This window comes from Pholcus phalangioides, unplaced genomic scaffold (genome assembly GCF_987345545.1).
Source record: "Pholcus phalangioides strain wild (caught in Gottingen) unplaced genomic scaffold, Ppha-v1.0 ptg000001l_1, whole genome shotgun sequence".
Taxonomy (NCBI): domain Eukaryota; kingdom Metazoa; phylum Arthropoda; class Arachnida; order Araneae; family Pholcidae; genus Pholcus; species Pholcus phalangioides.
Genome location: NW_028301594.1, coordinates 19,229,214 through 19,247,560, shown reverse-complemented (window position 1 = coordinate 19,247,560; position 18,347 = coordinate 19,229,214). Strand labels below are relative to the sequence as shown.

Sequence of the window (18,347 nt, the reverse complement as noted above, 5' to 3'; positions counted from 1 at the left end):
TCACTCTTTTCGCCGCTCACCCACCGAGTCGTTCGTTCTTCAAGTTACTCCCATGCTTACACGGTCTCTAGATCACTATTTTGCTCACTCACCGCTCTCTGGGTCACTCTTTTAATCATCCACATGCTCACACACTGTTTTCGTCATTCACATGCTTGCAAACTCTCTAGGTCAGGGGTTCTCATCCCGTGCTCCGTGTTCTTCTCCAAGGGGCTCGCGGCAGCTCCAGGATAACATAAACAGTTGATCTAATAAACAAATTTAAAAAAAGAGGCCTACGGGGCTTTATAAACTGTAGAGTAAAAAAGGCTCCGCGAGTAAAAAAAGAAAAAAAAGTTGAGAACCGCTGTATTGTGGCATAAGAATAATTTATTTTTGGATCAGCGCTGTACCGTGCACTAACGGGACCCAGATGCAGACATGTAGATGTTTGGAGCCCATTGAACCTTGGAAACAATCTATTGGACTGCAAAGAACTAAAACAACATTTCCATACTCCTATTGAGAGATGCCGCCGCAAGTACAGTATCAAATCATAAAAATATTAATACTGCAGTTTACCAACGTTGCAGGCAGTGCTTTTGCGCGTAAATGTTATTAAAACTTTTCTTTTTATGTAATTTATTTGTACTATTTTTTCAACTTGTCATAAATTTATTTTATAATTCTAATATTGGACCGTGGATACCCACCCCAGTAAAGAGCCGTACATCCCTGGGGGTCCAAGCACTCCCCCCCCCCCCCCGCCATTTGGTTGATGCAGACCTTGTGATCCTGGGTCGGTATTTCCTATCTTATCCTATATTCATTAGTTCTACCTTTAAAAGGACAGTATCAATTGAGAGTTTTGAGGGTTTTAATCCTGTTCTACCATAAAAGCAACTTTTTATGCGTAAAAAAACATATTTTCATGTTGTAAATTACAAAGCCCATGTAATAAATACCCAATTACATGGCTTTCAGAATAATACTCGCGTTGAATACTACTCATATACATAACGCGAACCAAAGCTAACAACATAAGGTATATTCGTGTATAAATAAATGTCATTACATCCATATTTGTCACGATTCATGTAACAGAAAAGAGAGGAAAAAAAGAGTTATTCTACAAATTTACATGCGCAGTACTACATGAAGTAATAAATGTTCTGTTAGGAAGTGGAAACTCCAAACACTCAATTAATCAACGATACCTGTCCGCGTCCTTTTTGGAGCCCTCACAGGACGACCGGGGCCTCCATCCACACACATACACACACAAAAAACCGATTTATCGACTTTATTTTTCATTTTATATATACTATAACGTCCGGGTAGATATATAATAGAGAAAGGGAGGGAAAAAAGAGTTGTTGAGAACATATCTATCATGTGTGTAAGATATAAAAGTCCGATACACTACATGGAATCGCATCAAGGGAGAAGTTTTGTAGTAGTCATTTATCTGTTATATTTATGTTTGGAACCTAAAGAGGTGCGGTTTCAATGGACAATTCATCATGGTGGGAATAAAAGAGAAGAATACATAGCAAATGAAGATCTTCACGGAATCTTTCTCTCTCTCTCTCTCTCTCTCTCTCTCTCTCTCTCTCTCTCTCTCTCTCTCTCTCGGCTGTGGTTTTTTGTTACGTTAAGTCCAATGAGGATATATGCTCGTAAGCAGTTCAGTTTAGCGATACCTGTCTAGTAGCAGGCAGCATTGATTAAGGCCGGACTTGCAGAACCGGCATGTCGGATCCTTGGCCTCTCTCTGATACACGGTATCAACTTTCACAGGTGCGGAAAGGGAGCCTTACCGCAACTTGAAACGGGACCAAGATAATAAATACATTGGCTACGATTTTCATTTTGACTTTAACTACTTAACGAAGCCCAAGTTTGAAATTTTTTAAACGTCATATTAAAGAATATGTGTCTTACGCGTACACATATACAAACAGGCTTTAACAAATCGAAGAAAAAATTAGGTGCCAACCAAAGTTCTTAGAGACGAAGCAAGATTTTTTTTTTTTTTGCTGAAGAAAAAGTCCTATGGCCCATCCCTATGTTAAAAGACACACTGCCAGAAAATAAAAAAATAAAAATAAAAATTGTCAATGAAATGTCACTGTTATCAGAAAAATATTGTCATATTCTTTTAGGCACCTATACCGATTTTCTAGTAGCAGTGGCAACTTAGCGCACGGGATTTGTTAAACCCTGTGCAAGGATCGTGTTGAAGGTCTGCCTACTTTCTGCTCAGATACTATTTTGATAGTTCTCTTTCTATAGACCACATCCCAGATGCGTTCAGCGATAGAAATATCTTCATGCTCGTGAAATGTTTATCCACACACTCGACACCATTGTCTTGCTGTAGTTCTCCATAAAGGCTCAGAAATCGGTGAGTATAATCTAGCAGTAGGTCTCCCCTTGTATCATTCACCAGTGAGGTGACGATGGTAGATGTACCGAGGGGAATCAATCCACTTCATTAAAAACTATTCACCTCATCGGCTACATTAATCTCTAATCCAACTACTCGTGAGTGTGGCAACGAAATAAAATTCAATTGTCACCGAGACAGAACAATCCTCTTGAATTCAGAGGCATAGGCAGGGAGGGCCACGGGTGTAAAATTTTGAAATAAAATGCCTTCATATTCTATCTTAATAAATTTCTGTTAATTTAAAATGCTTTATGAAGATCAGTAACTTTAAATTCTCAGTAGGACATTCCTTGTGCTCCCCAAAACCTAAAGAGGTGTGTTCCTTGCAACAATGCCGCCCTTACCAGACGCGTACCCAGTGCGAAAATAATATAGCGGGGGCCCCCCCCTAACCCCGATATTTTCCTTCTTTGGGAGATAGGAACTGAAAATTCAGAAAATTGAAATCTTAAAAATTCAGAAAAGGTGCAGGAAATAATTCTAGTACCCATGGAAAATTTGGAATACATGAAAGAAATAATTCCAGAATCGATAAAAATTCAAAATAAACGAAAGAAATAGTTTCAGAATTGATGGAAATTCAGAATTCCGGAATTTATTGAAGTTCAGAATTCCAGAATTGATGGAAATTCAGAATAAATTAAATAAATAGTTTCAGAATTGATAAGAATGCAGATGTCCAGAATTGATAAGAATTCAGATTTCCAGAATTGATGGAAATTAAAAATAAATTAAATAAATAGTTTCAGAATCCCAGAATTGATAAAAATTCAGAATTTATTTTAAAATAAAACAGTTCCAGACATGGTGGAAATTCAGAATTTATGAAAGAAATAATTACAGAATCATTTCTTTGTAGATAAAAATGCAGATTTTTCCAGAATTGATGAAAGAAATTATTGTTACCGTAAATGCGCCCTCCCATTCCCCCCAAAAAAAAAAACCGAGAAGTCCGGTGCGACCGAAACTGTCGCACACCCCTTACCAGACGTTTGTCCGGTGTGAAAATAACAGCTTTGCCTTGCAAAGGTAAATCCTGCGTACGCCCCTGCTTGAATTGTCATATTGATCAATCAATGGCTGTATGAAAAACATCAATTACGTGCGAGACATATTATAGTCTGACCTCGATCTATATCTGCCTGTCACACCTCCCCCCCCCCCCCCCCCTCGAACAAGAAAACAGACCTAGAATTTGGAATTTTTCTGTCGAGATCAGGTCCCGTTCAACCGAATTATGCGATTTCGAGATCATAACTCGTTATCAGCCTTTTTCCTTCACCCGCTAATTTTTTTTTTTTTTTTCGAAGACCCATGAAATATATACATGTATATATATATATTCTGATAAATGCCAGCAATTGTTGCAAAATACAATGCGAGGTCTCCTCCCAGTCACACACACACACCCTTTTACCGCTGAGAAAACTGCTTGTAATTAAATCTGAAAATGATTGGTAGGATGATGATGATCACCATCATCGGACTTATCACTCATCCACTTCAAGGTAGTATGAATGATAAGAGGAAAAGCTCGTTCTAAATGGGCCGGAAACAAAGCGATCCGATCCAGATTTATGCAATGCAGCGCTACTTCCTAAATACGTATCAAGGTCTGGGGAGAAACAGCGAGTTTCCGGCCACTTGACTCGTTGCTCGTACGGCTTTTGGTGGCCCCCTTTTCGGGGGAATTCGTTTTCCATGTGGTTAGATCCGAATAATTATTATTAGTTCGAGTAGAAAAGTTCTAAATTTTTACTCAGTCATGTGTTTTCCTGCCTCTTGGAATCAGATTGACCCTAAAATTGGTCTGCGAGAGTTTCTTCGAATATTGTGCGTTCCGGATTTAATTATGATTAATGTGTAGGGTAATTAATTGAAAATCTACAAATCCGTTTCATTAGTGTTTGTAATGGATTCAAAGAGACGATGGATATATTTCTTGACTGCGGGTAGATTTTATGGATACATTTCTTGGATGATTGGGAATCAGGCATCAACGAAAATAAAAGAAACCCCATGCTTAACGTTTTCTTTCTATAAATGAATAAGTAGTTTTTGGCCTCCGTTTTGGATGTTTCAAAAAATTATTCCGTAAAAATTCTTAAATTCTCCAAGAAAAAAAATTATTTTATTTAATTACATCGCATCTGGTTCACAGAATTGTATTTAGTACACCAGTACCTCCCAGAGATAGAAGGCCTCCGCACGCTGATCGTGACTTCACGCAAGTTTTCTTTTCCGCATCGCTGTGCGGAAAAGAAACGATCGGGCTCAGAGTTGGCGATTTTTACTGACGTTACAGATTAACTTGGCAACCCGTGCGAAGGCCTTCTATCTCTAGGAGGTGCTCATTACACCCAATGTCCAAAAATATAATCCAAATTAATGCAAGTGTTCTTTTACCCAGAACTTAACAAATCCCAGGTACCAAGTCATCGTGGTTGATGGTTCAATTCCTTCTGTCTCTCTGCAGTATAATGGTCAGTGTGCTTGCAAGAGGTCCTGGGTTCGATTCCCGGTGGAGAGAAACGACACTTTTGAGCGCTGAGTAGGGTGGTGGTAAGATCCTTGTCTACCACTGTGAATATTGCCGTCATGGTCCCAGATTCAAACCCGAGGAAGAATACAGATATTTTTTCCCAAGCGACCACCGATAGATGGCTCCTTCATTTTCAACCCAACTCACTAATGGCGGTAAATTGCAATATGGCGATATGGCAGAGTTTAAGTAGGTCACCATGGTGGCTAAAAAATTGGTATTGGTGCCTGAAATTTTCTTTGTGTAGTTACTAAATTGCAGACTGAGAGCAGCACAAAATGTTTGGAATTTACAGCAGAATATCTGCTGACATTAAAGAGGGTCACTGTACCCTGAAAAGAGGCATTATTTTCGACTTTTTCTTCAAAAAAAATTTAAATTTTTTTTCTCGCGCCTAGATTTTTTGCGATTTGTCCAGCCCTTCTTTTATTCTTTAAGTTTGTATAGCAGCAAACCACTAAACCCTCCTTCAAAATGCCATATCTTTTTTAATGAAGTAGGCTTTTTTTTCCGATTTTCAGCAGGTGCAAAGGACGTATAGGGAAAAAAGTGTTTCAAATTGGGAGAAATCAACTTACAAAATATCTGGGCTTGTCAATGCTTAAATAAGAGGTCTTTAAGGAGGCGAGATGTCATGTCAATGCCGCTCAAAAGTGTTAACGCTTCTATGTCTTTAGAATTTAGGTGTCTTCAAGTGCTCACTAGAGCCCCCAGGAATGCTTGATGCTTGTGACAGATTTTGTACTCGTGATTGATATCCCAATTGAATATGTTCATTTAAGGATTGTCATTATGCTGATTTTTTTGAGTTTGAATAAATGTAGCAATTGTCACATAAGCTCTCCTCTTCTGATGACAGTCTAAGACTGCTCCCCCCCCCCTCCCCAAAAAAAAACAAAAAACTATAAGACCCTTGCCCTAATCCATAAGCGCAGAAGTTTTCGGAACCGTATAAGAACATCATTTTGATATTTTGAAAAGTTTCCCCATGTATATTTTAAAATAGCGGTTCTCAACCGGTGCACCGTGGAGCCCTTGGGGCTCCTTGTGTACTCTCCAGGGGCTCCGTGGAAGCTCGAGGAAAATTTAAAAAATCAATTATAAATATTTTTAAATAGTAAAAATAAATCACTAACTTTGATTAATAATTGAAAAATTGGCCTACGGGGCTCCGCGAGTCAAAAAGTTTGAGAACCGCTGTTTTAAAAGAATCTTTCCACAAAGATTGAAGAAATAAAAATTCTCTTGTCGAGTTTAACAAATTGTATGCCGGAACTCTATTGTTCAACTTTGTTAAAAAAAAATACTTTAAAAAGTGATAACATGAATGAAATATGAAAGAGAAGAACTATTTTGGAAATTTTGTTAATAAATTAAAATTTTTAATTGATTAATCGTTATTTATACAAAAAATTGACACGCTTTTAAGACAAGTAAAATTTTAGTTGATCGACCGGTCGACTCGTTTTGGCTCTTCAATGGAGAGCCGTCATCAGGACCTCGTGGTCAGAATCACGCAAATGAGTCGTTGAAGGGGAATGTTGAAATGATGTTTTTTTCTGTGACTTCTGACCACCCTGACGCTTCGGCCAGTCGACCAATTAAAATTTTATTTGTCTTAAAAGCGTGTCAAGTTTTTGTATAAATTAAAACCAGGCAAAGTTCTAATTTTTGTGATAGTAATCATTATTTATTTAAATTTGTAGAATATTTTTATTGAGTTTGTAACGCTTACAGCAGTCAGTTCAAAATTTGGGTACAACAATCGAAATGAAAATTTTACTGCTTAATTATAAATAAAAAACATCCCAGAAAAGAAACAATGGTAAATAATGTGTTAAAATTGAATCATGTGTGAAAAAATATAAGGAAAAAAATTTTTGGCTGTGATATGGAAATAAAATTTTCAACAGAATAACAATAAGAGGAAACATAAAAATTTGAATTCTTATACGGCGTTTAATCAAAAAGATGTCGAATAATAAATTTTTCACCTATCTCCATAGTACCAAACAAAAACAATTCCCAACATATAAATAAAAAATTTGTCGATATAATTAGTGACTAAAAATCTTATTTTTTGCCACTTGTAACGAGCTAAATTAAACAAGTCTCAAATATTTGTCCCGAAAAATTACAAATATGAAGAATTTCATTCACCGATATCTCGGCAAACTTCAATCGCGGTATAAATTTCTATCGGTAATAAATTTTAAATGTTTGCGTTTCTTTCTTCAATTATTACCATCTTATAAAAGAGCCATTATAACTGCTGAATTTCCTTATCTTTGTTGACATTTTTTCCACGTATTTTTTTAAATTTTATTATCAACAGCAGAACTCTTTTATTGCTTTCCAAACACTCCATTCAGGTATCTAATGGGATCTCTAGTACATGATAGATCCCATTTTCAAACTTCTATCTTGAATTACTTCCGTCGATTTCGACCTAAAAAAACGCTTATATATGTTGACAACATTCATCTCAAGTTTATTATGTAGGAACAAAAAGGAACAAACAAACAAACATCGAGGAAATATAGCGTCAATTCTAAAAAAGTGTCAAAAGAAAACTTTCTCGTCAATTTCGATTCTTTTGATCGGAAAAAAAAAACAGAAATACATAATGTCTTGTCATATTTCTTTCCCTGTTCTCTCACGTATTATCATGTTGTTGTTTTTTTGAACCCTGAAAGAGGTTTTCTTTTGTTCACCTGATGATGGTGAACCCACGAACTTTCACAGAATTTCTCTACTTACTCGCTCACTCTCTCTCTCTCTCTCTATATGTATAATAAAAAATAAATAACCGGAGAAAGTATGTCAGTGGGCTAAACCATTCTTGCACATCATTGGTCTACACATTCATGCATACGCATTATGATGGTATGCGATTGAATGAGAAGAGAAAAAAAAAAAGAAAACGTATATATAAGAAGTGTATAATATAAGCAGGAACAACCAGTTTTCTTAGCTCAAGGCATCATCGTCATCGTGAGGGGGGAACTGGACTTACCTGGTTTATCATAGCATCTGCTTTCTTCTTTACTTATTCGAAATTTCTTCTTATTAAAATTTCTTACTCCAACACGTACATTATACTTGAACGAAGAAGAAAAAAAATTGATGATGAATCCTCGCACGCCTTCTCCATCAGACTCTCTTTTTGAGCAAACATGTTTATCGCTATTCGTATGATATATACGCTAATGTGATTCGATAAGTAATATAAAAATATTTTTTTTAATTCGCCCATTTCGTGGTGTGAAAAAAAAAAATGTATTTTTGTGGTGATTTCAAAAGGGATATTTGTTGGTAATATACACTGGGTTTTGGGTTTTTAGGAATTTTACGGCTTCTATGTGAAAAACAATTTTGCGCTCCCGCAAGTTAAAGCACTGAAGCTTATATAAAAGGCATTACCGAATAATTTGGCAAATTCGTGACGGGGCCGGCCACTTCGCGAATTGACCAGTTTCGTTAAATGTTAAACCGGCCAACGTCCGAAATTCGAACTATGACAGGTGGTCTCTCTTGTTTCGCGAAGTGGCCGGTGATCTCTGGCAAAAGTCCGTTAACAAAAGGACATGGTTCGGGATCATCGCGAAAAGTTGGCGTATTTTTTCGTGACAATTATGTCCGCATTAGTTATAGCAACCTATCAAACCGCAGTCACGTTGCGGTAATCATTTTTTTCACAAAAAATTATGTTTATATACTGTGTAATGATTTTTATAGTTTTTTCTCTCAAAATTTCACTTTTGTTTCTTTCGTCACATGGAGCTAATCCAATACAGCTGCTATATATAAAATATATCCCACGTTGACAATTTAAAAAAATGGATTTGGCTCCTACAGGGCCGTTCTTACTTCAGCACATCGAGCTTTGGCCAGGGACCTCCAGTCACTTCGCGAAATGGCTGGCCAAAGATCGAATCATTTCTGCAATTCGGAATTTGACCAAAACTCTTGACCAATTCACGAAGTAGCCACCCGTCACGAATTGGCCCCTCTTCGGACTTTTGTAACAACATATATATAGGCTATGTATTTTTTTTTTCCAATTGAAACTTACCAAGAAATCCATGTAGTAAAAAGTTTTTTAATGCAGGGCCTTAACTAGGTTTTTTGCCACCCGGGGCATACATGATTTAGCCGCTCGAAGTAAACAACATTATTTTGCCGCCGCCACAACTTCAAAATTCGATAACTTTATAACGGTGTTCTTTGTTCCCACTAAAATTACCGCCCCCTAAATTTTTTCGCTCTGAACAGTTGCCCCTCTAGTTCCGGCCCTATTTAAAGTACTAAGTAGCTGAGGAGTCCAGTCAACATAATAAGAGTAAATTTTATTGATTAAGGGTCATAAATTTTTTTTTTCAATTTTTATATCATCTCTAATTATTATTTTACGGGATTTGACACTATGACAGTGGCATTCCCTATTTTTCGCCGATCATCTTTCATATTTTACTTGAATTTTTTCTTTAAAACACCCCCGCATGTGTTGCATGTTATATTAATTATTAAAACTAAAATTTGAAACCTCTGACATTGTTATAGTCTTTTATTCAATTTAAAACGCTCGTTGCACCAAATATTATATTGAAAAATTTCAATAATTTTGAATAATATTTACAGTACTTCTCCAAAATAATAACATAACATAACATAATTTATTTCTCCCCAGTCAATTACGATAATACTATACAAATTAGAGTTCACAATTAAATTACATATTTTGCAATATTTGAAAGAAAATGCAAAGAGAAAGAAAAAAGTTTGAATGAACACGGTAGAACAGTTAATTCGTAATGTGACGAAGAAAGCTGGGACAGGGAAGAGAGCAGTAGCTAAAAGCTAGTAAAATGCTCTCGACCCTATGACATCTTTGCTTTTGCGATACACATGAATCTTCTTATTTCTTTTGACCTGGAAGAAAGATAAGAACGAAGTATATCGGCCCAATAGGTGTAAATATATTTATTAATTAAATTAGAGTGAATTGTAGCAACCAAAAGCTGATATAAGAGAATTTTTTTTTCACTCTAATTCAACGGCAAATTTTTAATAATGTAGAAGGGAGAAGAAAAAGCTAGACAAAAATAAAAATTAAAATAAATAGAATCTACACTTGATGTTAACTATCCACATAACCAAATCGAATTATTTTTAACACTTAAATTTACCTAATTTACCTGTTTAAAAAATTTAATTTTTTAAATTCCAACAAAAAATTCAAAGTAGTTAAAATTTTTGACATAGTTGTCGAGGGTGATTCTTACACATGATTTCCAAGCATGACCTCTATTATATAGAGGATTTTTGAGACCATAAATGTCGATAAACCTTCTTCCTACAGGAGGCCCGGCCTGTCTCCAGGATGTCGAGACCCGGTTACTCAAATAACTTTTTTTTATCTGGGTGAAAAATGATGTTTAAAAACTTTCCCATCGTGAAATAAAACGCGTTAAGAAACCAGAAAAAGAATATCGAAATAAATATTTTATAAAAGAGAACAAACGTAATAACCGGAAACGTATTGAACGAGTTCCGAACTGCCGTTTTTATAGATATATATTTGTACAGATATGTATCACAGTTCCGTTTTTATATCAATGATTTCTTTCCCGTTGTGTTTTTATTTATTTCCTCTCGATACGATGATGTCTTATACAACATGAATAATACATGGCGGTCGGTTTTTCCCCCCGATTGTAAAGGAGAAGAAAGAGAGATGGAGAAACCGCGTCTTTTTACTTTCTTTCAAGACATGTTTTCTCTCCTCAGCTGTTTCTTCTTCTTCTTGATAGACCACAGACGGACGCTGTCCTTGACCCATCTATTACATGTATGTTGGGTTGCTTGAGCATTATAGAAGGTAGGACAGAGAGAGAGAGAGAGAGAGAGAGAGCACCGGCATGACGTGTTTACCTAGACAAGTGATCCTTTCTCAATGGTATATCCTCCCACTATTGTTATTACTACTGGGCTATAATGCGTACTCATGATTTCGATTCCCAATTGGTTTCATGATGATGATAAATACGTTTGTTACGGTATTTTTTAACCACTGAATCCTTTAAGTTTCTTCTAATTTCCATGTTCTGGAGAACCTTTGTCCCAAAATCGTTATTTCTGGAAGATATGTACAGTCTAGGAAGCATTGGGAAATACTTTATGGGTTCTGGAAAATATCCATGGTTCAGAAATGAATAGGAATCACCTGGTCTAGGAAATATCCGTGGTCTAGAGATGAATAGGAACCACTAGGTCTAGGAAATATCCGCGGTCCAGAAATGAATAGGAGTCACCAGGTCTTGGACATATCCTTGGTCTAGAAGTAAATACGAATCAACAGGTCTAGAAATTACTAGTAATCACTAGATCTAGGAAATATCTATAGGGATCTAGTTACCGGAATAACATTTTTATTTGGGTGAAAAATATAATGTTAAAACTATAAATTGTGTAAACTTTCCTAGAATCACGTAAGAATCTAGAAATAATTTTGAAATAAATATTTTATGAGACCAAACGTAATAGTTCGGAACTGTTCTGAATCATTAGAAAACACTGTATTAGTTCCGGAAAATATTCATGGTCTATAAATGACTAAGAATCATTAGCTGTAGGAAATATCCATGGTCTAGGAATCATTAAGAAACACTATAGTAGTTCTGAGAAATACCCATGGTCACGTGACAAATGCTCATGGTCTAGGAATCACGTGACAAATGTCCATTGGTCTAGGAATCACGTGACAAATGTCCATTGGTCTAGGAATCATGTGACAAATGTCCACTGGTCTAGGAATCACGTGAAAAATGTCCATGGTGTAGGAATCACGGGAAAAATATATGTGTTCGTTCTAAGACAGTGAAAAATGTCCCTGGCCTTGAGAAAAAAATCCTTGAAATATAACATTTATGTTCTCTTAGAATAATTCTTTCGATTTTTCTGTATTAATATTCTCTACAACGTTACCTTAATCATTTACGCTACTATTTGAAAGTATTTCTCGCGAAACTCTCTCGCGATGGCTCAGGTTCCGCGGAATCCCGGTTGGGAAACGCTGATCTCTGATGACCCTCAAAGTAACCATTTCCGCCATGGGTATTTGAAAATGTAATAGTTAACACACCGGAGTACTTTTTATTGTAGTGTCTGTCTATGTAGTATATTTAAATCATTTGCTTTTAATTGTAGGGCATTAATGGATCAGAAACTTTTGATGACAGAGGCCAACTACAACCACAAGATCTCTGGTATACCTTGTGTTGCGGCCGCTTCGAGGTACACGGCACCCGTTCATATCGATGTCGGAGGTTCGATTTACACGTCATCCTTAGAAACTTTAACAAAGTAAGTTTTCGGACTGAAATATTGTCAGAATTATGACATATTTGAAAGTCTATATCCAATATAATAATTGAAAGTGCAAAATCAAGGCAAAAATATACCGTTCAAGTATTGCATCATAATTACAGTTTGTGTGAGACAAAAGGAAAAAAAAGAATAAAAATTAATTACAATGATTAATTTTAGGCTAATCCCCATTGAAATAGGGCGAGTCACCTCGCATCGAGTGGTAAACCGATTCGTCAGGGCTCTGATCAAATCCCAGCAAGAGGCATTTAAATCATTCATGGTTTGGAGAGAATCGACTTTCAACAGTAGGTTTCAATATAGCTCTTTATAAGATGATAGATTGAGGGCCCAGAGATGCTTTTTTCAGCGTATAAATTACTAAAAAATCAACATAGATGTGGGTCGTAAGGACCCGCTTCAAGACGTACGTAAAGTGCCGTGGGCTCCAGTCCAACAAGCTTTATTATGCATAAAATTACTTTCATGTTATAGAACTATTAAATATCGCAAATTTTAATGTAACAGGTCTTGAAATGAATGATAAAATTATAATTTTAAAATTCTGTTTTTGGTGACAGTGACATTAAAGGCATAAAAATAGTATTTCTTCATGAAAGCTGGCTGAGAAATTATTCGGATTCAGATACCGATATGCAAAATCCCGACGCCGCAACTCTTAATGGTCTGAAATGCACTGCGTTCCAGAAAGTTAAGCACGGGATGGAAATACGCAAATAGTCATGCCCTGTTCAGGGCTTAACTAATCCCACATGCCATTTCACCATGGCGGCTATGAAATCACTTTTGGCGCCTAAAATTTAGGAAAAGACACACTCTGTCGTGAAATGTATCATTTAACATTGAAAAAATATAAAGTAACGGAAAATAGTCGAAAAAAAATTATTGAGGACAATTTTTCCGGAGATTCTAAAATCATTCTTAGCTCCTGAGAAATTTGGCAGGTGCCTAATTTTTTTTTTTTTTTTTTTTGATTTGTCAAGCCCTGATTATGTCATCAGTTAAATTCATCGGATGAAACGTGAATGGAAAAGGGATGGTTTTCGAGCTGTTGATTATTGGAAATTGGGTTCGTACTCAGTCCCAATGTATAATGTAATACCGGCAGTGATTCTCTCAAAATATCCGTCATGGCCTGACCGAGATTTTCATCACCAAACTCACCAAACTTCCCGAAAGGGTACCCCCTTGTAGAAGGTATTTACAGATGCCCACCCAGTGGTTGGGTTTAATCACTATGCCCACCTTGTAAGTTGTTGTCACCCTGTGAGCACCTCGGATATATGAACACTAAGGCAAGGGAACCTCACAATAATTAATTACCATGCGCTTGTAACAGCAACGAACGTGCGGTAAAATTGAATTCTTCCCTCCAGTTAGGTCATCTTCAGTCATATTAAGTGAAAAATGAAAAAGTCTAATCCTCACAATAAATTACCTGTCTACGACAATGATTAATCGGAAAGTAAATCGATGAAAAATGGAAATGAAAATACAATTGCGATTGTTGGAGGGAAAAAATTAGGTAAAATTTTTCCGACATAAATGGCTACCGAAATTGCGTAAATTCTCACAGACAACGAGCAATTCTCTTCATATTACGACACAGGGTTTGACCGACGAACGAAATTAAAAGTCTAGCGGTTACTAATGATTCTCAACCGTGTCAACCTGCCCCAAAAAACAAAATCAAATTAGGATTAAACATTAAAATCGATTGCGTGAACAAAATTCTGAACTCTCAAGGAAGAAGATTCTTAAAAGATTCTCTCTCTCGATTCCATCACCATAATCACCATCAAGCGGATCGGGAGATGGAACACAAAGATAAAACTGATAACTTATGGTAAGCAGGCGAGTAGATGGATGGATCGTGTGTATGTATACTCTCTCGCTGGCACAGCTTAAACCATTTCAATGAGTGAAAAATTCCCATTTTTCGAGATCGAACCGATAAAAGCGCCATTTCATTAGCCATAATCTTTTCCTTCTTAAGAAAATACCGAAACCATTAGCCAAAAGCCGAAACGACTATTACTTATTCACAAGAGGTTGTTCGGCAACGGCATGTATGCGAAATCAAACGTCTCATCGTAAACATTGGAAAACATGTTTTAAGATGTGAATTATGTTCCTTTCTTTTCTTATTTATTTTTTAATCATTATGTAAATTCCATAGAATTTTTAATTGTGTTCTTGACCCTCGTAGTGACACCTCCTTCTTCTACGCTCTCTCTCTCTCTCTCTCTCTCTCTCTCTGTTCTTAGTGAATTTGTAGCTTTGTATGTTATTAAACGTCCACGAACCTCGAGATAAGAGAAAATAGCCTTTTGATTAAGTAAGCCTCTCTTCTAAGCAGGAATCGGGAACATACATCTCTACTTTGTTAGCAGGGATATCATTTATATTCTAGGACGGAATCGTCAATCAAGTCTTGAGCTTATCCGTTTCATTTTTCTCGTAAACGAAATGATACATAGCAACGGATTATCCCCCGATTAATTTTTTTTTCCCCCGCCAAAGATTCTTATCGTAATTTGCATGAATTAAGTCGTTCAGAAGAAGCGTATGTTCCACAGCTGCGGTTGTGTTTTCTTTTATCTTACCTAAAAAAACATTTTGTGGCAACACAGGGCAGTTATATGCCTTCTTGAGGTGCATCTTGAATATTTTTACATATAATATTTTTTAAGGATGATCAATGAATGTGGTACAGCTCAACTTGAGGTGAGTATTTATGAAGTCTATGGAAATGATGTTTTTCACGTTAAAGGATGTTTTTCCGAGTCGTGAATACCATGATACAAATACAAATACAAATACAACGCCACAACAGGCAAATTGCCCAACGAGGTGGCTGACTTAAGAACATCATGGATCCCCGAGCCCCTACCTACTACTGCTACATCACACATGCACCCCCCCCCCCTCCCGCCGCGGAACCCCCCCAACGAATCGGTACATGCGGGAATGTGCGCGTACGTGTAGTGCAACCTGACGTAGAGTTTGTTTCTGTGTAATGCTTGTTATGTGTAGTGCTGTCATCTGCCCCCAGTTTTACTAACTATGAGTGAAGTGTTATGGTTGAATGATTTACCGTTGTAGGACTGTTGCTCTCTGTGGCGAGACTTTTTAACGGGGAGATCGGCTCGCATTTGCGCCTTGAAGTTGGGAACCACAGAAAACCAACTTCAGCCGACCACCACTGTGGGGTTCGAACCCGGATCCTCGCATCACGAGTCCGGCACTATAACCACTCGACCACCACAGCGGCCCCCATATCTGGCAGCAAAGCTAGGCTGAGATCTTTGGCGCGTCCCAGCCTAGATTTTTTTTGCTGGGCCCTTGTATAGTTACTTCATAATGTAAAAAAAATTAAGAATTGTCTCGGGCCCATCGGGCTGGAAGCCCTGTCACCCCCCACCCTTGTAGGGACCGTGGGGAGTACTCTTTATACTCCCAACATCAGAAGAAGAGCACCACTCTGATATGCTTAAACTGAAGGCCAGCTTATCATGTGACTTCTTGAACGGGATGTTTTGATTGAATGAATTATCAAGATCTTATATGACCATAAAATCAGGCTTATTCATCCAGCATTATTTAGAGCTTCAGTGAGCAACGCGGTGCTCGCGAGAGACGAGTTAAAGAACCCGTAATTGATTCACTGAAGACAATTAAGTTTGATGATTTCTCATGGTACGATAACGTTACATAAAGTAAGTCCTCCGAAAGAATGGTGTCCGCCATAATGGTACGGGGCCAGAGAAATAGCCTAGGCAGTGAAACCTCTGGATAATGGACACCATGGGACCGAATATTTTGTCCGCTACTTGGAATGCCCATTCTTAGATATTAGAATATATTGAAGCCAGTATTTAGCAATTCGAATAGAGGTGTCTGGTAATGGGAGGAATTTAATAACAATGATAATATTGGTCCAAGAAAAATTTACATATATTTTTTAATGATAAGCAATAACTATCTGAAGAAAATCAAACTGAATGCAACCAAGAAAAAAACAGATCTACTAGCGCCTAACTTTGATTTGAGGGAGGCACAAACATAAAGGGAGGTCAAAGATGTTTGATAAGTTAATGAATAAATATGGTTTAAATTCAGCACCGCCAAATTATGAGAGACTGAGGAAATGCTTCACTTGCCCTTGCGGGATTTAACGTGAAAAACCCACTCCCTTGAATTCTATATAACTTTACGACAGTATTTTTTTTTTTGGTCGATGGCGTTTTTTCCTTTGTGTATAATGTAAATACCAAATAACCAGCAGCTGGTCATCAACAAGAGCAAAATAAGTATCCACCCCAAGCATTCGTCATCGAGCATCTGAACGCATTTGCTGATGATCTCAAAGTGACCTCAAACTCTTTCGAGGTGTGCCAAATGAGAGGAAAAAAAACAACCTCGAACCTTATTACGTACATCCATATATATATTTTTTAAAGTTTTCTCTCTCTCTCGTTCTTCCTTATTCATTTTTATTTTTTCGGCTGACCACCTGTTGGCGAGTTGAGCATATCAGTCAGGGCCAGACCCCCAAGCGTTGATAGATTACGTATGTCGCATAAAGTTTTCGACCTCTGGCCCTCGAACCCACAACAAAATTGAATAAGGATTGACCGCTCGGTAACCCCCCTTCAGCACTTCAAAGAACTGAAAAAGGTCAAGTAACCTAGAAATATTTTCCCTCTTCATTTCAGTTCATATTTCATTTAACTTCCTAAAGTGGTTTTTTTTAAGGTCGATTCTGCCAGTGGGGTATTGGAAATATGCTTCTCATATATGTATGTATGCATTCAATCTCCATTCCGAGTTGTTGAAACCTAATTGCTTCTTAGGGCCCCTAAACAGGACTCTCCTGAATATGCAATCGATGATCATTAATCTCTCCGTGAATGTTTAGTCGGTTATTCTGTTTTTGTTTTAGTGATTTTGCAGGTTTTGAACGCGTATTAGTGACCGCAGTCATTTTAGAATTTCATTAGAAACACGCATTGTATTTGATTCTCGAATTCAAACGCGTTACAGTATTCACTGAGTTTGCACAATTAACGTGAATTTTTTTTCCTTGTTTGAAACATATACGATGATATGTCATTTATTTACAACAAAACCCCTCAAACAGAGCCGCTCAAAACATTGGCCCCCCCGCGAGAGAGGCGGGCCAGAAAAAGTTGAGGTGACAGAGAGGTGACCCATCAAAGATATTTTACCACGTTTACAGCATCAAAACTTCCAACACTGAAAGGGAACAAAGATGACCATGCCGCATAACTGCTAATCATTGGGAACTGAGGGTGCCGTGATTGAAATACGAGGAATGGAATCAAATATTATGGAAGAGTGAGGCATCAAGTGTGTGTGAACAGGGACGAATCAAATTTTATTGAAAAATGACGCATTAATTATTTCGATATTCTTTTTCTGGTTTCTTAACGCGTTTTATTTCACGATGGGAAAGTTTTTAAACATTATTTTTCACGCAAATAAAAAAAGTTATTTGAGTAACCGGGTCTCGACATCCTGGAGACGGGCCGGGCCGCGCCTCCTGTAGGAAGAATGTTTATCGACATTTATAGTCTAAAAAATCCTCTATATAATAGAGGTCATGCTTGGAAATCATGTGTAAGAATCACCCTCGACAACTATGTCCATAATTTTAACTAACTTGAAATTTTATTTTTCGGAAAAATGCGTTATATTCACATGTTTTATCCAACTTAAAAACAAAAAGAAATTGGTAAAAAAAGAATTTTCAAATTTTTTCTATCTAAAAAAATTTAGTTCCGAAACGGTTAATTTATCCCACGGGTCATGCAGAGATCACGGTGTAGTAGTCTACTATTCATATAATGCAGACATCTTCAACCCGTTGCTCACGAGCACCATGGTGCTCTCTGAAGCATCCAGAGTACTCGATGCTCGTGTCCGATTTTGTGCTAGCGAGTACTTGGTAAACGTGTCCCA

The 18,347-nt window shown here is 37.1% G+C and overlaps 1 protein-coding gene across 2 annotated transcripts in view; it reads left to right on the top strand.

The window, feature by feature from the left end:
* twz (BTB/POZ domain-containing protein twz) overlaps positions 1–18,347 on the top strand; it is a 65,915-nt gene that overhangs the window by 38,468 nt on the left and 9,100 nt on the right. For both annotated transcript variants that reach the window (XM_089232005.1, XM_089232006.1), the window contains one exon: positions 12,183–12,338. In XM_089232005.1, the coding sequence (XP_089088131.1) occupies positions 12,183–12,338 (156 nt within the window). The remainder of the gene's footprint in view (positions 1–12,182; positions 12,339–18,347) is intronic.